Source organism: Colobus angolensis, unplaced genomic scaffold (genome assembly GCF_000951035.1).
Source record: "Colobus angolensis palliatus isolate OR3802 unplaced genomic scaffold, Cang.pa_1.0 Scaffold158, whole genome shotgun sequence".
NCBI classification, from domain to species: Eukaryota; Metazoa; Chordata; class Mammalia; order Primates; family Cercopithecidae; genus Colobus; species Colobus angolensis.
In genome coordinates this window covers 10,008,399-10,034,207 of record NW_012114688.1, presented here as the reverse complement: position 1 = coordinate 10,034,207, position 25,809 = coordinate 10,008,399, and the positions used below count along the sequence as shown (strand labels likewise).

The 25,809-nt window shown below is 36.7% G+C and overlaps 1 protein-coding gene across 4 annotated transcripts in view; it reads left to right on the top strand.

The window, feature by feature from the left end:
• The window catches only part of SLC44A5 (solute carrier family 44, member 5), a 426,185-nt gene that overhangs the window by 322,960 nt on the left and 77,416 nt on the right, over positions 1-25,809 (top strand). For 3 of the 4 annotated variants that reach the window (XM_011936933.1, XM_011936934.1, XM_011936932.1), the window contains one exon: positions 24,342-24,426. The exons of the other annotated variant lie outside the window; for it this stretch is intronic. In XM_011936933.1, coding sequence (XP_011792323.1) covers positions 24,342-24,426 — 85 coding nt within the window. The remainder of the gene's footprint in view (positions 1-24,341; positions 24,427-25,809) is intronic. 4 annotated transcript variants of the gene reach the window in all.

The window sequence follows — 25,809 nt, the reverse complement described above, 5'->3', positions numbered from 1 at the left end:
AAACATTAATTATTGTCTTCCAAAAGGCTTCCTATCATTGATTGTTGTCTTTCCTGGAGGAAATGTGCCTCACCAGGATTTATCAGGTAGCAGACAATAAAAAATGAACATAAAACAGTTGAGTCAAAGGCAAGCCCAAATTACCTAAGTAAATACAATTATAAAGAAAAAAAAAGAAAAGTTTATGGTTCCTTTTTAATCATTGTTACTTTTGAAATTCTAATAAGCAACCAATTATGTTCATGTTGCTGTTTGCAAATAAGAACTGGGGCCTAGATCATTTTAGGTAATACCAATACATAAACTTTTCTTTTTATAAGCAAATTAAAAAGAAGGAACAATTATTAAGAATTTCACCAGATAATTCATTGACATACAAAAAGTTCTAGTCTCTTTGCCCAAGAGACATCTAGCAAAGAGATGCCTTGTTATTTATTGTTAAGTTAAAGATTTTACTATGAAAGTGAAAATAAGAGAAGTATGGAGATTCTTTATTTGAATTTTGTTTTATTTTGTTTTGTTTTTTTGAGACACAGTCTCGCTGTGTCCCCAGGCTGGAGTGCAGTAGCACAATCTCGGCTCACTGCAACCTCCAACTCCCTGGTTCAAGTGATTCTCCTGTCTCAGCCTCCTGAGTAGCTGGGATTACAGGCATGCACTACCATGCCCAGCTCATTTTTGTATTTTTTTTTTTTTTTAGTAGAGACAGGGTTTCACCATGTTGGCCAGGATGGTCTTGATCTCCTGACCTCATGATCTGCCTGCCTTGGCCTCCCAAAGTGCTGGGATTACAGGCATGAGCCACCATGCCTGGCCTATTTGAATTTTTTTTTAAACAACTACCAATGTTACTAGTATGAATATTTTCTGCAAAAGAAGTTTTCACAATTGTATATGAATGGATCAAACTTTTTTCCCCCAGAGACGTAGGTTCTGTCCCTTAAATTCTGACTTAGGAAACTTTAATATGTTATTATTGGGGTGAAAGTTGTGAAAGTCAGATATTAGCTAGTATCAGTAATTAATGGCATGGACTCAATGTGGATAGAATGTATTAGCAGAAAGAAAGTTATACCCTAACTGGGGAACAATGAAAAATATTTTTCCGTTCTCTTCAGTTTTTTCTTCTAATAAGATAAATACTTTGAGAACACCAATTGAAAGTCATTTCCAAAAGATAATCTCGATATTGCCATGCAAAAGCTACACAGAATTGGAGAATTCAAAAAATTAAGGCAGGAAAATAGGGAGGGAGAGAAAAATAAAGGAGCATAAGTCACAAAGTAAATATATTCTTCTAAGATCTTCAGAACTTTCTTTCATTATTTCTTAAAGTGATTTAACTTCTAAACATTAATGAGGTTGTAGTATAATATGTAATATCTAGAGTAAATATTATAATAAAATAAATTTTCTTACAGAAAATTTAGAATTTTGGTTTCTCTCACTGTGGAACACATCTTTCTTATCTATGTAATTTTTTTTTTTTTTTTTACTTTTCATCATAGAATTGAAATTTGTTACATAAGTGAAAGATTTGGAATCAGGTACATCTAGAGTTTCATCATTTTTTTGATGGTCTTGGGTTACTTACTCAACCTCAGTTTTCTTACCTGGAAAATATGGAAACATTACCCGCCTTTCAGGGCTGTTGTGAGGAGTAAATGAAATAATACCTAACTATACCAATAATGCTGCATAACAGTTCTGGGTAGTAGTTTGTTTGCTACCATTGTATAACTGAGTTGTTCTGAATTTTAATAAATTTCTTTTCAATATAATTTACAATATTATTGCCATGGCAACCCATAATTTGGGCTATTAAAGTTTGACTGCACACAGGAACTTCACAAAGATCTCTTCCTGTGACCAGAATCTTTTCACTAGGGGACCTTATTCCTTCATCAAATAAGTCTCTCCTCTGTATCTCAAAGCCAGTCTAATGTAGTCCACAGAAAAATGCTTTGTGTCCTTATATAGAGTGGGAAAACCCACTGCCACTCTCCTGTAAACAAAACAGAGGAGTGTATGCCATTATTTTCTCTGGAGCAAGATAAGAAATTTGCCTTTCTTTTTCCCAGAACTCCAAATTCAGTTTGTAAATGTCTTAACTCACATAAGGAAATTGGCAGATAAATGTTATTCAATAAAAAACTATGTTGAGTAGTAAATTAATTCAGTGATGTCTCCAGATTAATCCCAATGCCACTGATTAAAATGAGTGACTCACAGAATTCACTAAATATATATACTTTTTTTCATCCCTGAACTATAAATAGCCTTACTGGCTTCGTTTCAAGATAAACTTAATTCTTTGATTATATCTAATGTTGGACTAAAAGAAGCATGAGGGGAAACTATGGCAGAGTTTACTAGAAGTGTGAAGGACTTTTTAACATGCAAGAATATATACCTTCATCTGAGCAAATATGATGCTAAGTCAGTTTCACTGATGTGTTACAGGTATTTTGGTGTCTTTTGCCAACTGTATTAGTGCCTTTGTAGACTTATCTATCATCCATGATCTTTTCATAAAGAAGTGTTTTCATGAAAGAGACATGTTTTTTTCTTGCTTTTACAAAATCTGCTGAGAGAAACTGTTGTTTGCCCTTTATGCGGAATATGGCCAGCTAGGGTAATACTTCAATACAACAGAGATACTTAACATTTGATTGATGAACAGTAGAACCTTTGTTCAAGTGGATGAAGTGGAGTCTGGGTAGCAGTAATCAAATCTTGAAAGATCAAACTAACCTTTATGATAATAACCCTCCTTTGTCCTACTTTGGTGATGATTACTGTTCAATTATTGTACTAATTAGAAAAAATGAATATTTATTATGCAAATTATTCTTTGCTATACTTATTGCTGTCATTAAGTATACAATAATAGCACAATTTTAACATTCAATAAATTTTTATGTCGAGGTGTGGTGGCCATGGCTCATACCTCTAACCCCAGCACTTCGGGAGGCCAAGACTGGCCAATAGCTTGAGCTCATGAGTTTGGGACCAGCCTGGGCAACATGGAGAATTCCTGTCCCTACAAGAAATACAAAAATTAGACAGGTGTTGTGGTGTGCTCCTGTAGTCTCAGCTACTTGGGAGGTTGAGGTGGGAGGATGGCTTGAGCCTGGAAGGCAGATGTTGCAATGAGCTGAGATCACAATACTGCACTCCAGCCTGGGTGATAGAGCCAGACTTTGTCTCAAAAATAAATAAGTAAGTAAATAATTTTAATTTGTTTTCTTTTTAAGTTGATTACTCTTTGGGTGATTTAGTTCATTATTGTATTTACTTAGGAAGTGCTTGAAGTTACGATCCAAAGTTTGTTTTGGTTTTGCTTTTTTTAACCTTTCCCAGGGGTAATTATCTCTAGTAGCTGAGAAAGTAAGAAGTTAACAAGAAAGTTAATATAAACAAGACCAGAACTCTGTCACCATGCTGTAAGAAACTCAAGCTCTGTGTAGCAGCTGTGTGGAGGAGTCCGGGCCAACAGGCTCAGCTGGGCTCCCAGGAATAATTAGTGTCCACTACCAGCCCAGTTGGGTTTTCTGAAGCCCCAGTCAACACCTGACTGTATGAGAGATCCCAAGGGAGAATTAAGCCCTTCCCAAAATTCCTGACACCCCAAATCATGAGCAAAATAAAAATTTGTTGTATTAAGACAGCAAGTTTGGGGTGCAACAATAGATAAGCAGAACAATATTTGGTACTTGGAAGTGGGATTCTGGTTTAACAAAACCTACAATACAGGCATTGGTTTTGAGACCAGGTGGTGTTCAGAAATCCAGTGGGTTTTGTGGAGGTTGCCGGTGAGCGTGAAAGAAAATGAGAAAGACGTGATTGGAAGCAGTGGGGAAGGGCACCTTGCTATGTAGTGGTGAAAAGTCTGGCATCACTGTTGCTGTGGTAATGAGGGATGTAGGAAATGTACCTAATGAATTCAATGATCTAGATAAAGAAATCATCCTTAGGAGAGTAGCTAACTCTGCTGAGCCTTGTCCACACTTGGACCTGACTTAGGTGATGAGATCTAGACCTTAAGCCTGAGCCTGATGAGGTAATTGGATGAAGTTTCTGGGGATTTTGAGAGAAGATAAGTGTATTTACATTAGAAGGGAATATATTTTTTTAAAAAAGAAAAAAATACTGGGTAGAGGGTGGACTACGGTATCCTTAATACATGGCTGCAAATTATTTGTCATTTTTCCCATTGAGAAGGAGGATCTGCAATCCTTTCCCCTTGAATACAGTCAGGCTTGTGATTGCTTCTTTAATAGAGAAATGAACCAAGCCAAAGCAGAGCAGTAAAGAGCCTTGACATGCAGGTAATTTATAGATCAGTAGAAAGGATTAAAGGAATTGCATCATGGCTTGAGTGGAGACAGTGGATCTGAAAATATCAAGTAGAGAAAGAAAGAAATTTGCATAATTACATAAGGCTAAATTCTTATATTCAGCCTTAATCCTTCATAGAAAAAGGTAGAGAATAAACAAAATAGTTAATAATAAAGTAGTCAAAATTGACCTCATCATTTCTGATATTAAATTATATGTTTATTGTTTGGGGGCAATAATACAGTCACATCTATTTTTTCATTTATTACTTAAGGAAATCTAGCATATCACACTCTTTCCTGACCTAAAGTTTCCCAAAACACCAAGGAGGGAGCAACCTGATTTCCAATCTCTAGGTGGAGAGACTTTGTAGTGTTCTGGAGATCTGACATTTTGGTTGTTCCATTTAGTATCATTTCATAGTCCATTGCTCATCTTAATCTTCCCACTACTGTAGTGGCTTCCCAATCCAAGACTACTGCTTTTTAAGTATTTCAGCAATATTCAGACATTGGTTCCCAAAGCATGACAAGGGTCAGAATAGGTGCATTCAAACTGGCTTCTTGCTTGATCAGAACCAATCATTACTCTTAGGCACCGCTTTTAAGCCTAGGACCCCAGCCCAGTCTCTTCCTCCATGGTAAGTTCCCTTTGAGGGTATTTGTATCCTTTTTGTCCAGCAAGCCTAGTTCAGGGTCAATCTGATCTATTCTAAATTAAAATCTCAGGGAGAAAAGTTTGACGTCTTATCTCTTCCTTCTCTTAAAGCGAATTGGTCTTCCTCTATCCCAATAAACATGAGGAAGGAAGAAAGCATATTTTCATAACTAAGAGAAGTCACTCAAGTGACCTTTTGAAGAACAAAGATAATTCCAAGATGACTTTTTCATTCTGCCCATACAAAGAAGCAGTGAACAGTTTCTCTTACTAATAAACACATAAATATACATTTTAAATTTAATTTAATTTTTTAGTTTTATGAGCTATGATTGACACATTTTTTAAAGTATATATTTAAGGTATACAACCTGGTATTTTAGTATATATATATATCTTGTGTAAAGATCTCCACAGTCAGGCTAAGATATATATCACCTGACATAGTTACTTTTGTTTGTAAGTGAATGTTTGGAAAGAACAGTTAAGATATATTCTCTTAGCAAATTTCAAGAATAAAATACATTATTAACTATAGTCAATACGGTAAATCAGATCTATAGAACTTATTCATCTTATAACTGAAAGTTCATACTCTTTATCCATTATCTCCTAATTTCTCCCACACCCCCAGATCCTGGCAACAACCGTTCTACTCTCTGGTTCTATGAGTTGGAGTATTTTAGATTTCACATATAAAGGAGATCATGCAATATTTTTCTTCTAGGTCTGGTTTATTTCACTTAGCATAATGTCCTCTAGGTTCATTCATGTTGTCACAACTTGGCAGGATTTTCTTCTTTTTTAAGGCTTAAAAATATTCCATTTTGTGTGTATATGTGTATGTATGTATACACACACACACACACACACACACACACAAGCATACATACACTATAATTTCTTTATCCATTCGACTACTGATCGATACTTAAATTGATTCCAAATCTTGGCTATTGTGAATAATGCTGCAATGGACATAGGAGTACAGATATCTCTTCAACATACTGAGTTCAAATCTTTTGGGTAAATATCCAGATCATATGATAATTCTATTTTTAATTTTTTGAGTGACCTCCATGCTATCATTCATAATGGCTATACTAATTTACATTCCTACTAACAGTATACAAGAATTCCCTTTTTCTCTACGCCTTCTCAACACTTATCTCTTGTCTTTTTTGTAATAACCATCTGTACCTCACTAGGCATCCTGTTGTTCTAATTTGGGAGCTTGGTGATGTGACCACAATATTCATTGCAAGAGGAAACTGGCAATTGGGAATGAGTATAACTGGAAATTACATTGTGCTGTTACTCTACTTTGGAACTAAAGTAAACCTATCAGATCACAGCTTGGAAACATTGTTTTAGCCGAGTAAAATCATATCTCACAATTAAAAAGTAAGAATTTTTAGAAATTCCAGTTCTATTGCTTTTTAAATTGTTCCAGGGAACTTTTCTTAAATGTTCATTATATTTATAACCAGAATCAGTATTAAATGTCCTTTTGCATTCTTTACAAATGTATAAATATTTACAAATTAAATTACAAACCTATACTTCCTTTTATTTTGAAAGTCTTCATATTGAAAAGAAAGCACTTAGTTTTCACTGTTACTTGAACAAATTTTTTAGTATTGAGTTTTTTACTGTTTGTTTTATTTTGTTGAGTGCATACATGGTAGATGATTTTAAGTGGAATATTGTTATCATGAGAGGGACTGATTTGTGCTCTAGGACATGACCCTAAACTCACCATTGGGTAGAAGAGGACACCTGTGAAATGATAAACATCATTTTTCTTATCTAAGCAACAGTATACAGGGCTGCTTCCAAAAATGTTTCTATAGCAGCGGTGTCATCAACACAGATTTTCAAGTTCGGTATCATGTGTCCTATTATCTGCTTCATTGCATTTGTAAATTGCTTGTGTTAAAAAGCCATAAGCACAATTTGGCAGGCCTGTTCCTCACATATTAAAACAGTTAAAATGTACCTTTAAGGGATACAAAGTAATGATTTGAAAGCCAACATTCCCAACCAGCAAGTGTTTAGGGAATGCCTTCCCTGCCCCAAACAGATTTGCAGTTAATTTTTAAGTGTCAGTGCAAACAGTTGGTCTAATCACATTTTCTCCTTGACAGAGGGCTTTTAAATGGCTGCAACTCCTGACTCAACCCTAGAGCACAACAAGAACATGCTTTGCAAATGTTTGAAAATGAGAGATAATGTTAGATCATAATGCTCGCTCCTGGTACTTCAGAAACATGCATTTCCTCGATATGAGTGAAAAGATAATTTGCCTGAATAAATTTTTCACCATCTCTTACCAATCTTTGGTTATCTGCTATGAATTTCCCTAATAGAATTCTTTTACAAATAATTTCTCTTCTCCTCTTTCTGTTTTATACACACAAGACACACATGTGCACATGCACAAACATGAGTCACCTTCACTTAAAGTAGTGTTTTAAAATTTTTCTAAAACAGTGAGAAAATGAAAAAAGATGATTGAGCCAGATTTGTATTGGTTTTATTCACCAACATAACCCAAGTAGTTTAATTCTAGAGCCTGTGCTCTTGAACACTACACTATACTGTATTTTATTTAATAAAGACAATAAATGATGAATAAGTAATGAAGGTTACTGAGAGAGTAATGAAGGTTACAGAACCCCATGATCCTCGGCTAATGCTTTTCTCTTCCTCCTTCCCCTCCCACCTCCTCTAATTCCACACTGAGTTGGGCTTAACACAGCGAGTATCCAAGAACAGTTTGGGGCATAAATGAAAGGCAGGTATTCTTTTGCCATCAAAGATCATCAACAATCTTATTATCTTCAGTCTCGCCCCTCTGAGACTGATATGGATCACTTTGCTGCAGTGCCATTGTTAATTTTCAGTAATTAAAAAAAAAGCCAGGCGCAGTGGCTCAAGCCTGTAATCCCAGCACTTTGGGAGGCCGAGACGGGTGGATCACGAGGTCAGAAGATCGAGACCATCCTGGCTAACACGGTGAAACCCCATCTCTACTAAAAAATACAAAAAACTAGCCGGGCGAGGTGGCGAGCGCCTGTAGTCCCAGCTACTCGGGAACCTGAGGCAGGAGAAGGGCATAAACCCAGGAGGCGGAGCTTGCAGTGAGCTGAGATTGCGCCACTGCACTCCAGCCTGGGCGACAGAGCGAGACTCCATCTCAAAAAAAAAAACAAAAAAAAGCCTCTATTATGTACAAACTAAAAAGGGGAGTGTATCCTTTATCATAATCCACACCTAAATAGTTGGTTTTCTTTCCTTTGGTTAATTCTTGTACTATGGAATAAATAAAATTATTTTAGGCAATGTTTCATTCTTTGGCAAGAAAAACCTCAAAGGATTTCATGGGCCTCTCAAAAAAGTGTTATTTACTAGTAGATGTTAATGAGTATTACACGTAACATTTTCAGATATAACACATTGCATCGATTTTTAGGAACCATGAGAGCTGCTTCATATAAAGCAAGAAGATGTGGCTAATTATAGAACCACAGTTAAGCAAGTAAAGACCAAGACCAGAAACCCTGAATGGGGGTGGCCTCGATCTCTTCCAAGAAAATTTGAATAGGAAGACAAGGACCTACCTGAACAGAACCTTTACCATGGAATTCACAGCTGACACTAACAACTACAAAAATCTCCCTGTAGTTCATCATAGAAAATCCTAAGATGCTAACTCTCCATCCATATCTGAAATTATGCTTTACCCTGCTTTCTGTGTAAGCACCACACTGGTCTCCGGTCTGTCCTCAGTACCCATCACACTCCCGCCCCTCACAGGCCGTGTGTCCATGTTGTTCATGTGCTGGAAGCCTCTTGGGCCTCTATTCATTTTTGAGGTCTCATCTCCTGAATCACTTCTTCAGAAACATCATCCCTGACTTCCCTCATGTGATCATCTGCCTCTGTGAATCATGCTTTTCATGCCACATATTGCTCCTTTGTAGCACGTGTCAGAATTGGAAGTTTACATTTATTTGTGCAGTTAATTCATTAAAATCTATTTCTCCCAACAGACTGTAGGCTTTGGGAGAGCAAGGACCATTATATTCCTAGGGTCTAGCTTGGTGCTGACACAGAGGAAGCACTCAAAAAATATTTGTAGAATGAATGAAGAAATTATTTGTACAATGAATGAAGGAAAAAAAACCCATAAACTCCTGTCCTCATTATTTCAACTACTGCCTTACCTTAAAAATGAGAATGAAAAGCCTATCTGCTAATGTGAATGAAAATCTTAAATAAAATCTTGAATACGGGTGGTCTAACATCGACTTAGAATAATCAGAAAATTAAGTGTATTAAAGTAATCAGCAAAAAGTCAAATGCAAAAAAAAAAACCACACTTGTTATAAAAAACTGACTTTCGTTTCTTGGTAATTTGGTTGTTTTTCTGTTTTCTTAAATTCTGTGCCTATTTTTTACAAATCTGTTTTAAGAATATGCTTTGCTTTGTCCCCTCTTTTACAACCTATTCTCACTCCTTCCAATTCATAGACCTTGAAATTTAGGTGTATCTTCGTGCTCTTTGCTACTGCCGTTTCATGTAGCAGTAAATTCTGATTAAAGATAGTCTGAAAACTATATATATATATATATATATATATAAAGAAAGTCTGAAAACCATGTATATGTATGTATATATATATATATATATATAAAGTCTGAAAACCATATATATACACACACACATACACACATATATATATACACATATATACACACACATATATGTAGTTGTTGTTGTTGTTGTTGAGACGGAGTCTCACTCTGTCCCCCAGGCTGGAGTGCAGTGGCGCGATCTCCACTCACTGCAAGCTCCGCCTCCCGGGTTTACGTCATTCTCCTGCCTTAGTCTCCCTAGTAGCTGGGACTACAGGCGGCCACCACCACGCCCGGCTAATTTTTTTGTATTTTTAGTAGAGACAGGGTTTCACCGTGTTAGCCAGGATGGTCTCTGTCTCCTGACCTCGTGATCCGCCCACCTCGGCCTCCCAAAGTGCTAGGATTACAGGCTTGAGCCACTGCGCCCGGCCTCAACCTTACATATTTTTTAAATGAAGTGCTAAATGTCTTGCTGTATATATCTGAAGTCCCGCTCTTTAATGGGCTGGTCACTTGTTCAGAATATGGGCTGGGCATTTTTCATTTTCCCCTCCAAATCTAGTCTTTATTCTCCTCATCCTGCTCTGTCCCTTGGGAATCTGGCATTTATGGGTTACACCAAGTGGCTCTCTTGTCCTCTGGCTTCCAATTTGGTGAGATGGGAGGGTAGGAGCGTGCGTCTGTAGATTTCTGCCTTTGACTCTCTTGCTGACGGGTCACAACAGGTTGGCTACATCTCTCTAAGGCTCCTGCTCCCGTCAGTGCTGTCAGTGAGCTCTCTCCATTCAGATTGGCCTCCCGGATTTGGCTTACCCCTCCTGTGCCTCTTCAGGCCTAGGGGTGAAATGGCGCCCTATTGGTGCCAACCTCTGGGTTCTGCATCAGCTCCTGCTTATTTCCCTTCATGCTGTTCATGCTTTTATGAATATCTCCTTTATTAAACTCTACTCAACTGTTCTATATGAGTTTAACACCTGTTTCCTGATAGGACCCTGCCATACTCTAGAAAACAGCTCCCCAGCCTCGAAAGGCATTGTTTCTTACAAGGGATATAACTGGCTCATCAGGGGATTATTCTACCATTGCATTAGGCCAGCTACTTCTAGTTGAATGGGGCTCAGTGTTGGTCATCTATGCTGATAAATTTGTTGCATGCACATTGTTAGAAGCCAAGTCATCCTTTGTGAGTACAAGTCCATGTTATCGAAACCCACACATAATCTTCATCTCTGTTATCATGGTTACTTTATTACAAAATCATTGAATGAGTGGTTTCCATCTTGATTATTGAAAACTACCTCTACAGAAGGGGCTTCACTAAGCAGCCGCATGAGACATAAGTATCTTCATATTCTGGGTCCATTTAGAGGTCAATCCTTGTAGTTATTTCTCAAACTTCCTGGACATTGATTGTCTAATATTTTTCTTTTCTAGTCCATGACATTGTAGCCAAATCATTGGCCTCTATCTATAAATAGATTAAATGATTCAGATCTTCTACTCTTCCGGTCAAAGTAGACAACCAGAAGAATTTACCCTAGTCAATGCCAAGAGATCCTCCACAGCCATCTATAAATCTGGTTTATTTTTTTCCTTCTCAGTCTGCTGATCAAAGGTACCTTTCCATGATTAAATTCCCATGATCAAAGAGACCTTTTCATGTATGTGTTTCTTTAACACATACCTATTGGCATCGGAAGTTAATATATTACTATTGTAAGAATTCTTCTTATGTAACTTTGTTGACCCTTTATGACCTTCTGACACATTGAAGGAATATGTCATTTCCATTGGGAATGGAGTGCTGCTGGGCACAACCACCTCTAGACTTGATGGACCAAATGACCAAATAGTATCCTTTAAACATCATGAGGGGAAGCTCATGTCATTGGGTGTTCATTCAGGGACGAGAGGCTATTTCTCAAAAGAAGAATAGTTATTTTCTGAAAAAAACACAGATTTTCGTCAACACCCTGGAGACCTCTACTATAACTCTCTGATAGGCATTTGCCACAGGTCCCATAAAGTGTCTTGCTTTTGACAGGTATTTTAGACCCAGTGGCACACCTGTTTGTACAGTAGTCTGGATTATCTGAAAAGTATTTTATTTCTCTGAGCTTTACTCAAATCTGGCAACTAATAAGTATTGCACCCCTTTTAATAGCAGAAAATGTAAGATGCAGTAACTTATCTTTCACTATGGAGAAGATATAATTACTGGAACCCTCAGGATCTTTACTGAGGTGGAAGACTCCTGTATTGTCATAAAATTTTTTTCCTATCCATTAGCACACAAGTGTCTGTATAAGGCATCAAGATTATATGCTAATCACTATTCCCCAGATCTTATCAGCATGATGCTATGAATATAATGAATCTGTGTGGCAACCTGTGGAGTAAGGATATTTTCAAAACCCTGTGGGCTAAATTGTGGCAAAGAGCTAGAAAGTCATATACCATTGAGGGAAGACAGTGAAGATGTGATACTATCCTTGCCAGATAAAAGCAAATACCCCTAAGATTATCTACTTATTGGAAAAAGTAGAAAGCATTTGTTTGATCTATTGCTGTATCCAAAGTGACAGAGACTGTTTAGATTTGTTCTAGTACAGAGACAATAACTTGAAGAACAGCTGAAATTAAGGCCATGACTTGGTTGAGCTTAAGAGAATACACTAACAATCTTTAGAACCTGTCTTCCCTGTGCACTGCCAATTAGTATCATACATAGTTTCCTTAGGAAGAATGTGCTAAGAAATAGTATTATACTAAATATGAGATGTATTCATCTCTATATTTTCAGAGTTTATGTGTGCCTATATCATTCATTCATGAATGACGAAATAAATAGAAATGTGACAATTGACAATTCAGTATGAATGAATGAATGAAAGGGAGTTTGATCGTATTCTAGACTGGAATTTTAAAATAAAGCTTTTCATGTTTACTTTAAGAACTAAGGTAAATAGATGTCAGATACTGTGTAATAGTTTAGATCTTAAGGAATATTTTAAATCATGTTTAAGGGTCCATGCGTTAAATCACACAGCGACGACTGAAAAATACTAAAATCCTGGAAAGTGTAGCTATAAGCTTAACACATAATAAATTAAATAGAAAAGATGTGTTTCCTAATTATTATGAATATTTAATTTGAAAAAAGAAAGATGGTGAAATTATTTACTTCAAGTATAAAAGTTTTTTTAGGGCTTGCTGCTATAGGCTCTGTGAGACAGCCAAAAACGTTTGAAGACAAAGGACATAATCTCTTGGAAGCTTCATGGCCCCACCCAGCTCCTGAAAAACCTGAATACTTATTCACACAGCCCTAGGGCAACTTGTATCCTTCCTATACTACTGGAGCTGATGCTGTCTTGAAAGCACCACCTCCTGGCTGGAGGCCAACACAAAATAAGGGCAGTAAATAAATCTACAACCAAGTCCTGTCTTCAGCCTCCTTAAATAAAACCAGCAAAAATACGCTTCATAAATGAAAACACACAAAAAAGATCCAAGTTTTTTCAGACAAATAAGTGCTGAGAGAATTTGTCACTACCAAGCCAGCACGACAAGAACTGCTAAAAGGAACTCTAAATTTTGAATCAAATCCTCAAAATAGCATCTCCTTAAAGCATAAATCTCAATGGACCTCTAAAACAATAACACAATGAAAAAAAATCAAGGTGTTTAGTCAACAACTAGCATGATGAATAGAATAGTACCTCACTTTTCAATACTAACATTGAATGTAAATGACGTAAATGTTCCACTTAAAATATTCAGATTGGCAAAATGGACAAGAATTCACCAACCAAGTATCTGCTGTCTTCAAGCAACTCACCTAACACATAAGGACTCACATAAACTTAAGGTAAAGGGGTGGAAAGAGATGTTCCATGAAAAGGAACACCAAAATCAAGCAGGAGTAGCTATTCTTATGTCAAACAAAACAGACTTTAAAGTGACAGCAGTTTAAAAAGACAAAGAGGGACATCATATAATGATGAAAAAACTAGTCCAACAGGAAACATCACAATTCTAAATATATATGCACCTAACTCTAGAGCTCCCAAATTTATAAAACTATTACTACTAGATCTGAGAAATTAGTCACATGTCAACACAATGATAGTGGGAGATTTCAATACTCCACTGACAGCACTAGACAGGTCATCAAGACAAAATGTCAAAAAGTAACAATGGACTTAAACTATAGCCTAGAACAAATGGACTTAACAGCTATTTGCAGAAAATTATACCCAACAACTGCAGAATATACATTCTATTCAGCAGCACATGGAACATTTTCCAAGATAGACCATATGATAGGCCACAAAACAAGTTTCAATAAATTTAAGAAAATCAAAATTATATCAAGTACTCTCTCAAACCACAGTAGAATAAAATCAGAAATCAATTTTTAAAGGAACTCTCAAAACCATGCACATACATGGAAATTAAATAACCAGCTCCTGAATTACCATTGCGTCAACAATAAAATCAAGATGGAAATTTAAAAATTTATTTGAACTGTATGAAAATAGTAACACAATCTATCAAAACCTCTGGGATACAGCAAAAGTGGTGCTAAGAGGACTCCTTGTAGCATTAAATGCTGACATCAAAAAGTCTGAAAGAGCACAAATATACAATCTAAAGTCACACCTCAGTGAACTAGAGAGATAAGAACAAACCAAACCCAAACCCAACAGAAGAAAAGAAATAACATCAGGGAAGAACTAAATAAATTGAAACACACAAAAAAGATAAATGAAACACAAAGCTGGTTCTTTGAAAAGATAAAGAAAATTAATCAACCATTAGTGAGATTAATCAAGAAGAGAGAAGATCCAATTAGAAACAAAATGGGAGAATTACAACCAATACAACAGAAATACAAAAGATTATTTAAGGCTACTATGAACACCTGTATGTGCACAAACTAAAAAACCTAGAGGAGATGGATAAATTCCTGGAAATATACAACCCTCCTAGATTAAGCCAGGAAGAAATAGAAACTCTGAACAAACCAACAAGATTGAAATGATAATTTTAAAATTGTCAACAAAAAAAATGTCCAGGACCAGACAGATTTGCAGATGAATCTATCAGATATTCAAAGAAAAAGTTGTACCAATCCTATAGACACTATTCCAAAAGATAAAGAGGAAAGAACGTAACACACACACACAAAAAAAACTATAGACCACTACTCCTGATGAACATAGATGCAAAAATCCTCAACAAAACACTGGCTAACTGAATCCAACAGCATGCCAAAAAGATAATACATCATGACCAAGTGGATTTCATACCAGAGATTCAGGGATGATTTAACATATGTAAGTCAATAAATGTGATACATCACATAAACAGAATTAAAAACAAAAATTGTATGATCATCTCAATAGACATAGGAAATGTATTTGATAAAATTCAGTGTCCCTTTATTATTAAGGCCCTCAGCAAAAGTGGCATAGAAGGGATACACCTTGAAGTAATAAAAGCCATTTATGAAAAACCCATGATCAACATTATACTAAACGGGGAGAAGTTTAAAGCATTCCCCCGAGAACTTAAATAAGAAAAGGATGCTTGCTTTCAACACTTCTATTCAATGTGGCACTAGAAGTCCTAGCCAGAGTAACCAGACAACAGTAATAAATAAAGGACATTCAGATCAGTAAAGAGGAAGTCAAACTGTCATTGTTCATCAATGATATGATTTTCTACCTAGAAAACCCTGAAGACTCATCCAAAAAGCTGCTAGAACTGATAAATAAATTCAGTATAAATAAAGTTTCAAGATACAAAATCAATGTACATAAATTAGTAACTGCTATATACAAAGTGACCAAGCTGAGAATCAAATCAAGAACTCAATCCCTTTTATAATAACTGCAAAACAAAAACAAAATACTTAGGAATATACCAAATCAAGGAGGTGACACACCACTACACAGAAAACTATAAAACACTGCTGAAAGAAATCATAGATGACAGAAACAAATGGAAACATATACCATGCTCATAGATGGGTAGAATCAATATTGTGAAAATGACCATATTGCTGAAAACAATGAACAGATTCAATGCCATTTCGTATCAAAATACCATTATTATTCACGGAAGTAGAAAAAAAAATCCTAAAATTCATATGGAATCAAAAAAGAGCCTGCATAACCAAAGCAAGAGTAATCAAAAAGAACAAATCTGGAGGGATCACATCATCCATCTTCAAACTGTATTATAAGGCCATAGTCACCAAAATGGCATTGTACTGGTGTAAAAATAGGCAAATATTCTGCCCAATGAAGCAGAACAGAAAACCCAGAAATAAAGCCAAATACTTACAGCCAACTGATCTTTGACAAAGCAAACAAAAACAAAAAGTGGAGAAAGGACATCCTGTTCAACAAATGATGCTGGGATAACTGGTAAGGCACATGTAGAAGAATAAAACTGGATCCTCATCTCTCACCTTATATAAAAATCAACTGAAGATGAATCAATGATTTAAATCTAAGACCTGAAACCATAAATATTCTAGAAGATAACATCAGAAAAACTCTTCTGGACATTGGCTTAGACAAAAGTTCATGACCAAGAACCCACAAGCAAATGTGTCAAAAAAACAAAGATAAATTGATGGGACTTAATTAAACTAAAAAGCTTCTGCACAGAAAAAGAAATAATCAGCAGAGTAAACAGACAACACACAGAGTTGGAGAAACTCTTCACAAACTATGTATCTGACAAAGGACTAATATCCAGAATTCAAAAAAACTCAAACAAATCAGAAAAACATCAAACAATCCGATCAAAAAGCGGGCAAAGGACATGAATAGACAATTCTCAAAAGAAGATATACAAATGGCCAACAAACACATGAAATAATGCTCAGGATCACTAATTACCAGGGAAATGCAAATCAAAACTGCAACACAATACCACCTTACTCCTGCAAGAGTGACCATAATAAAAAATAATAGATGCTGGTGTGGATGTGATGAAAAGGGAACATTTTACACTGCTGGTGGGAATGTAAACTAGTATAACCACTATGGAAAACAGTGTGGAGATTACTTAAAGAAGTAAAAGTAGATCTACCATTTGATCCAGCAATCCTTCTACTGGGTATCTACCCAGAGAAAAAGAAGTCATTATACAAAAAAGATACTTGCACGTGCATGTTTACAGTCACCTGACTCACAAATGCAAAAATATAGTGTATTAGCCCATTCTCACACTGCTAATAAAAACATACCCAAGACTGGGTAATTTATAAAGGAAAGAGGTTTAATTGACTCACAGTTCAGCATGGCTGGGGAGACCTCAGGAAACTTACAATCATGGTGGAAGGGGAAGCAAACACACCCTTCTTCACATGGCGGCAGGAAAACGTGCAGAGTAAAGGGGGGAAGCCCCTTATAAAACCATTAGATCTTGTAATCTGTATGGTTCATTTGCTGTTCACTATCACAAGAACAGCACGGGGAAACTGCACCCATGATCTAGTGACCTTCCATGAAGTTCCTCTCCCAACACGTGGGGATTACACTCAGATTATAGTTCAAGATGAAATCGTGGTGGGAACACAGAACCAGACCATATTATTCCACCCCTGGCCCCTTCCAAATCTCACATGCTTCTCACATTTCAAAACACAATTATGCCTTCCCAACAGTTCCTTAAAGTCTTAACTCATTTCACCATTAACCCAAAAGTCCAAGTCCCAAATCTCATCTGAGACAAGGCAAGTTCCTTTTGCCTGTGAACCTGTAAAATCAAAAGCAAGTTAATTTACTTCCTAGATATAATAGGGATACAGGCATTGGGTAAATACACCCATTCCAAATGGAAGAAAGTGGCCAAAACAAAGGGGCTATAGGCCCCATGTAAGTCTGTAATCTAATAGGGCAGCCATTAAACCTTAAAATTTTGAAATGATTTTCTTTGATTCTATGTCTCACGTCCAGGTCATGCTGGTGCAAAAGATGGGCTCCCATGGTCTTGAGCAGCTCCACCCCTGTGACTTGTCAGGGTACAGCCCCCTTCTCAGCTGTTTTCACTGACTGGCATTGAGTGTCTGCGGCTTTTCCAGGTGCATCATGCAAGCTGTTGGTGGACCTCCCATTCTGGGATCTAGAGGATGGTGGGCCTCTTCTAACAGCTCCACAAGGCAATGCTCCAGTGGATGTTCTGACTTTATATTTCCCTTCTGCACTGCCCTAGCAGAGGTTCTTCATGAGGGTTCCACCTCTGAAGCAAATGTCTGCCTGGACATCCAGGCATTTCCATACATCCTCTGAAATCTAGGTGAAGGTTCACAAACCTCATTTCTTGTCTTCTGTGTACCTACAGGACCAATACCATATGGAAGCTGCCAAGGCTCAGGACTTTCACCCTATGAAGCAATGGCCTGAGCTATATACCCTGGCCCCTTTTAGCCACAGTTGGAGTGGTTGGGATATGGGGCGCCAATTCAGTAGGCTGAATACAGCAGGGGGGCCCTGGCCCCAGCCCAGGAAACCATTTCCCCTCTTAGGTTCTGAGCCTGTGATCAGAGGGGCTGCCTTGCAGGTCTTTCACATGCCCTGGAGACATTTTCCCCTTTATCTTGGTGGTTAACATCTGGCTGCTTGAAGCTTAGGCAAATTTCTGCAGCAGGCTTGAATTTCTCCCCAGAAAATGAGTTTTTCTTTTCTATCATATTGCCGGTCTGCAAATTTTCCAAACTTTTATGCTGTACATCCTCTTGAATGTTTTGCTGCTTAGAAATTTCTTTCACCAGATGCCCTAAATCATCTCTCTCAAGTTCAAAGTTCCACAGATCTCTAGGGCAGGGGCAAAATGCTGCCATTCTCCTTGCTAAAGCATAGCAAGAGTCACTTTTGCTCCAGTTCCCAAGAAGTTCCTCATCTCCATCTGAGATCATCTCAGCCTGGACTTAGTTGGTCATATCACTATTAGCATTTTGGTCAAAGCTATTCAACAAGTCTCTGAGTTGTTCCAAACTTTCACACATCTACCTGTCTTCTGAGGCTTCCAAGTCTTGAGGAAGGCTCCAAACTGTCCCACATTTTCCTGTCTTCTTCTGAGCCCTCCAAACTGTTCCAACCTCTGCCTATTAGACAGTTCCAAGGTAACTTCCACATTTTTGGGTATCTTTATAGCAGCACTACACTTCTGGTACCAATGTATTGTATTATTCTGTTCTCGTGCTGCTAATAAAGACACACCTGAAACTGTGTAATTTATAAAGGAAAGAGGTTTAATTCATTCACAGTTCAGCATGACTGGGGAGGTCTCAGTAAATTTACAACCATGGCAGAAGGAGAAGCAAACACATCTATCTTCATATGGAGGCAGGAAGGAGACATGCATGGTGAAGGGGGGAAAAGTCCCATATAAAACCATCAGATCTCATGAGAACTCACAAACTATCATGAGAACAGCATGGTGGAACCACCCTCATGATCTAATCACCTCCCACGAGATCCCTCCTCCAACACGTGAGGATTATAATTCGGATTACAATTCAAGATGAGATTTTAGTGGGGACACAAGGCCAGACCATATCATATGGAACTAGCCCAAATGCCCGTCAATCAATGCGTGAATAAAGAAAAGGTGTTATATATATATACCATGGAATACTACTCAACCATAACAAGAAATGAAATAATGATATTTGCAGCAACCTGGATGGAATTGGAGACCATCATTTAAAGTGAAGTAACTCAGGAATGCAAAACCAAACGTTATATGTTCTCACTTATAGATGGAAGCTAAGCTATGAGGATGCAAAGGCATACAAATGATACAAAGTACTTCGAAGACTCTAGGGAAAAAGTGGAAGGGGTTGAGAAATAAAATACTACACATTGGGTAGAATGTACACTGCTCAGGTGCACCAAAATCTCAGAAATCACCACTAAAGGACTTATCCATGTGATGAAACACCACCAGTTCCCCAAAAACCTATTGGAATAAAAATACATACATACATATGTACATACATACAAACACACACTTTATAAGTTGTATGTAAAGGAAACTGTTTGGGGATACTATACATTAATTCAATATATAAGCCAAAAGGTAAAAAAGTTAGCTATAAGATAAATTCTGAAGAACTAAAAAAAAGATTTCTAAAAACTATATAATAATCCATTGTCTATTGCTGTATTGTAAATTACCCTCAAACTTGGCAACTTAAAAAACAAATATTTCTTATTTCACAATTTCCATGGTCAGGAATATAGGAACGGCTTGGTTGGGTGGTTCTGGCTCCAGGTTCTTTACAAAGTTGTGGTCATGATGTAAGCCAAAGCTGCAGTCAACTGAAGGCTTCAGTAAGGTGGAGGATGTGCCTTCAAGGTGGCTTACGCATACACCTCACTTTCTGCCTGACTTTCCCATGTCCCACTGATGTAGGTGAAAACCTGTTTTCACATATTTGAATCTAGAAATTCTGTTCTAAAATTACAAACGCTTAAAAAAGTGGATCTCATGGAGGTACAGAGTAGAATGGTAGTTAACAGGGGCTGGAAAGGGGATGGGGGAGGGAGGGATAAAGAGAAGTTGGTTAATGAATACAAATATACCATTCAAAGGAATAAATTTTAGTATCTGACAGTACAGTGGGGAAACTGTAGTTAACAATAATTTATTGTATATTTCAAAATAGCTTGAAGACAAGAATTGTAGTGTTCCCAGTACAAGGAAAAATGTTTGAGGTGACAGATATTCCAATTACCCTGATTTGATCTTTAAACATTATATACATGTATCAAAATATCACATGTACCCCAAATATATGTACAACTATATCAATAAAAATATAAAAATAAAGTAACAAAAGTTATTTTGCATGATTTTAATAAGTACCAAGGGAATTTGAAAGAAGATTCTACATTTTTGTTGTTAGAATTTGCTAAAATTTGTTCATTTAGGAAAATTATATAATTAAAAACACCACTTGTATTTGATTTTCCCATCCAATATACATATTTCCTCCTGCATTTAAAGCTGCTACATTCACAGTGATTCCACCTGTATGTGTGAGCACTTGACTTCTCACATCTCTTCCAGTTTGGTCACATTTGAGCATTTGCATATTGATGTGCATACTGTTTAATTATAAATTACTTTCTTTTTATTATTTCTCATTTATATTACATAGGATATTTTATTGACTTTTTAAAGGAAATAGTGTGGCTGAAATGTGTTATCTGTGACTATTATTTCAAGATTGTACAAGGAGCATTGTAAACTATTATAAAAAAGGATGTGTTGGGTATGATGTGCTTGAGAATGACTGTCATACAAACTGGTGATGTTATGGCTCCTCTTAATGACCTTGTATAAGAAGTCCTTGACACTGCTCTTTACACTAGAACAGATCTGTCCAGGAGAAACATAAAGTGAATTACATTTGTATGGTTAAGTTTTATGATAGCTACATTTAAGAGCATAAAAGGAAACAGATGAAAATAAATTTAATAATAACTTAATAATACATTTTATTTACTTAAATATAACAAAATATTTCAAATGTGACCAATATAAAAATTAAGATATTCTTCTTTGTTGTTGTTTATAATGTCTTTAAAATATAATGTGTATTTTTCATTTACAGTATGTTCCAATTTGGAGAAGCCATTTCACGTGCTGAATACACACATGGATAGTGACTACCATGTTGGACAGCATAGTTTTGGATATTTCATGAATAGAAAAATTCCAAGAAAGGGATTAAAATGTCAGAAGCTCCTTAATTTATTAACAGGAACAAAATGATAGCTGCTGCCCATCTCCTTTTTTCCTCTTTTTTGTAGCTTTTAGCTCAAAGTCTTTATGTTCCAATTCAAACACAGACCATCTGCAGCACAACTTGTGCGCCAGAAGCTGTGTAGAGACGTGTAGCAGCAGCTCGGTAAACACAACCACCTGCCACAGTTCAAAACTAGAAAGTCAAGAAGGAGTATTCTTCTCTTGACCCTTCCATCTTCATCTCCCTCTCCTTTATCCCCAGAAACTCAGATCCATCCCAATCAGATATGCCCCCTCTCCCCCAAATGGCAAAAGCTCCAAAATTGCCTGTCATCTCTTTTCCTACGTTATGAGCATTTTGCTGATCCTTATTTAGCTGATGTCCTTGTTTTCCCCCTGTTAACATGCTCATTCCTGCTCTATCCTTTTGCAGACAGCATTATTGCCTTTCTAGTTTGGTGGTGAAAACCACAGGCTATAGAAAGCAAGTAACACACCTGAGTTCATACCTTGTTTATCTCACTTAAAGCTGTGTGATTTTGAGTAGTAAATTAAACTCTGAGCTGCAGCTATCTATACCATTCAGGTGAAAGTAACACCTACCTTTTAGGCTTGCTGTGAGACTCAGCTGCGACAATGGGTGTAATCAAGTTAGCACAGCATCTGTCACATTGTGAGCAATTAATAAATGAAAGCTCTTATTACTATACTATTTCCTCAATCTATAAATCCTTCCCTACTTCCAGCCACATGTCCAAATCCTAATCATTTTTTAAAGTCTTTCTCAAGTCTCACCTGTTCTCTAAACCTTCTACAAACTTTATTCTCCCCTTTTCTTGTATTTCTTGAGAACTCTGATATAAACTCACATTGATAAGACTTCTAGTGTGGGACACATAGTGATCATTTAGTAAATCCTTTAGTTAATTAATTGATGATGAAAAAGGGAAAGAAAACAATAGCAGACGCTGGGGATACCTGACCCTGCTTCCCCTTGACCCAACTGTTTTTTTTTTTTTTTGCAGCTGTGGTGGGCAGTTTTACAATTCCTACTGACAGACATGTTTCACACTGCTCTGCAGAAGCTTCCCAGTGGGATGGAGCCCCAGCTGCCCACAGCAGTATTCCACTCATTAATAGGCACTTGATCGGCTTTGCTCCCTTCCGTCTCATCTCCCTCATACCCACTTAAGCTTCCTGGAATCACCTCCTAGATAAACCACCTGCATCAAAGTTCTTGTCTTGGATTTCACTTTTGGGGAAACCCAAATAAGACAAGAACTAATATTACTGAGTCCATATTTTATGCCAAGCACCATGTTAGTCACTCTGCTTTCATTATCTTCTTTTATATTCTCAACATTCTTGTGGGATTGTGTATTATTATACTCATTCTGTAGTAAAAAATTAGAAAGTCAAACTCAAAATAATTAAGTGACTCACTCAGGGAAAATCTAGCAATCCAAATGCTTTGGGTGCTCATTTCTGAATTAATAATTGTATAGAAAAAAAGAAAAAGATATTTTAGAATAAAGCTTTAAAAACATATTACTGAAAAAATAGGTAAAATAAATATCTTTCTTGGATTTAGCCAAAACATGACAAACTAAGATATAGAAGCAGAATGTAATAATATATGGTCTGGAGGCATCATACATTGAACACTTTGTTATTTAAATGCCTTATTTGTAGTCCACTTTCTTTATTCTGGGAAATAGAGACGGGAAGACATGGCAGCTGGGAGCTACCTGAATGAGTCAGATTTAATAAGATGGTATTAGAAGATGAACCAATTTGGCCTCTGTGACATTGGAGAAAGAATTAGACAAAGGGGACTTTTGTGAGTGCTTAGATACTAAAAAGAAAGGCTTAGATTAATGAGAAAAATTATTGAGAAAAATTTTTCTTCCATATTAAAATTCTCATTCAGAATTGATTTTTTTAAATCTTCCCAAGTCACACAGGCCATATACATAAGAGTGACTGAATTATAACGTGAAATATCAAATCCAATAACTGTGGGGAAGGAGATAGCTGGGCAAATATTAAAGGAAACAAAGGACAAAGAGATATGTTTCCATATTCAGAGGCAAGCATTAGATGACCTGAGTGCGTTTTCCGGATTTTTAGGAACTGTTATCAGTCAAACTGGAGAAGTTAGAAGTATTCGACTAAAATTAGAAAGCATTTCCTGATTGACCTGATGTATGTTACTCTCTGTGGTCCTATGGTCTGTCAAATTAATTTTATAATTCTTAAAAAATAAGGGTGATGTGTTTGAGCCCATCGTCTTCATAGAAAATCAAGTCTTTTGTTTTCATGAAGTTTGAGATCCCTTGATACTTCTATTAAGCTCCGAGATTGTCAGACAAAGCTTAGGGTAAGTCTTTATTACATATTGCCTCCGCAGTTGCTATTGTTTGCCTTTATAATGTCACACAAAATCATAAAGAACTAGTAAATTTGAATTAGGCATTATAGTTTCATTCCTTTGAATTTTTTAATGGTTTTCACTTATGCATAACCCAAAAGTATTACATCATATTATTTACTGTAAATGTATTAGGTCTGCTATGAAGTCATTTAGTTTTGAACCCTAGAAAAAGTGACTTCAGCCAACTGAGCTTTTATAATGTGCCCTCTAATTCACATTTTAATAAATGCCATTTTCTAAGTGCATTACCTCATGTTTTGGCTACAACCCAGCTGAATCCTGAGAGAATAAGAGAAATGTGCTTTCTGACTGGTTCATCCATATTTTATTTTACTTTTCATTAAGAAATTATTCTTTGAAGAAAATCAATAATCTGTGACTGACGGGAGAGGTTAGTGTGTTGCAGTGGTGCATTCTAATATCTCAAAGCAAACTGCCTTTAGATGGCTTTTGCTGATAGCATTTTTGTCCTTTCTTGTTCCTGCAGCCTGGGTACATGGGGACCCCAGAAGAGCAGCCTATCCTACAGACAGCCAGGGCCACTTTTGTGGCCAGAAGGGCACCCCCAATGAGTGAGTATGGCCACCTTTGCTTTGTTTGATTTTACTGTCTAAACTGGAACCTAGATATCACTTTTACAGTAATTCTACTAGACTTCTTAAGAAGATTTAAATTCATAAAGGAGGCCTTCCCTCCCCTTTGTCTAACAGATAGCAATAAGCAGTTGGGAAGTTTTATCTTATATGACTTAAGACACGATGTCAGTGTTATGTAGCATATTATTAGAATGCATGAAGACTCTACTTATAAAAATATAGTTATAATGAATAGATTGGACCAATGATTTTATCAGAAGCTATATTTTAAAATGCCTTATAAATGGGCTATTAGAAGATTGAGGCGTAACCAGTTAGAACGGCAATCATTAAAAAGGAAACAACAGGTGCTGGAGAGGATGTGGAGAAATAGGGACACTTTTACATGGTTGGTGGGACTGTAAACTAGTTCAATCATTGTGGAAGACAGTGTGGCAATTCCTCAAGGATTTAGAACTAGAAATACCATTTGACCCAGCCATCCCATTACTAAGTATATACCCAAAGGATTATAAATCATGCTGCTATAAAGACACATGCTGCTATAAAGACCTATGTTTATTGCTATAAAGACACATGCTGCTATAAAGACCTATGTTTATTGTGGCACTATTTACAATAGCAAAGACTTGGAACCAACCCAAATGTCCATCAATGATAGACTGGATTAAGAAAACGTGGCACATATACACCATGGAATAGTATGCAGCCATAAAAAAGGATGAGTTCATGTCCCTTGTAGTGACATGGATGCAGCCGGAAACCATCATTCTGAGCAAACTATCGCAAGGATAGAAAACCAAACACCGCATATTCTCACTCATAGGTGGGAATTGAACAATAAGAACACTTCAACACAGGAAGGGGAACATCGCATACTGGGGCCTATCATGGGGTGGGGGGAGAGGGGACGGATAGCATTAGGAGATATACCTAATGTAAATGATGAGTTAATGGGTGCAGCACACCAACATGCACATGTATACATATGTAACAAACCTGCACATTGTGCACATGTACCCTAGAACTTAAAGTATAATAAAAAAAAAACTATGAAATTTAAAAAAAATAAAGAAGATGATTGAGGTGTGAGTAGCTGCTACAAATCTTGACAGTCCAGTTGTTAGGATTATTTTTGTCACAGTGTCTACTGATAAATCATTCCACCTTTCGAAGTGAGGGGCACACCCAGAAAGTCTTCAATGCTTGGTATTCTTTTCCAGGCAACTTGGCTGCTGTGGGCAATGTCCCTGGGTAGCTGAAACAAACAAGTAAGAATGTTCCATCAAATTTCTTTCTAATGGTAACCATAACAGAAATTTTCATTTCTGAAAGCACGTTGTCTGTCTTTCTAACGTA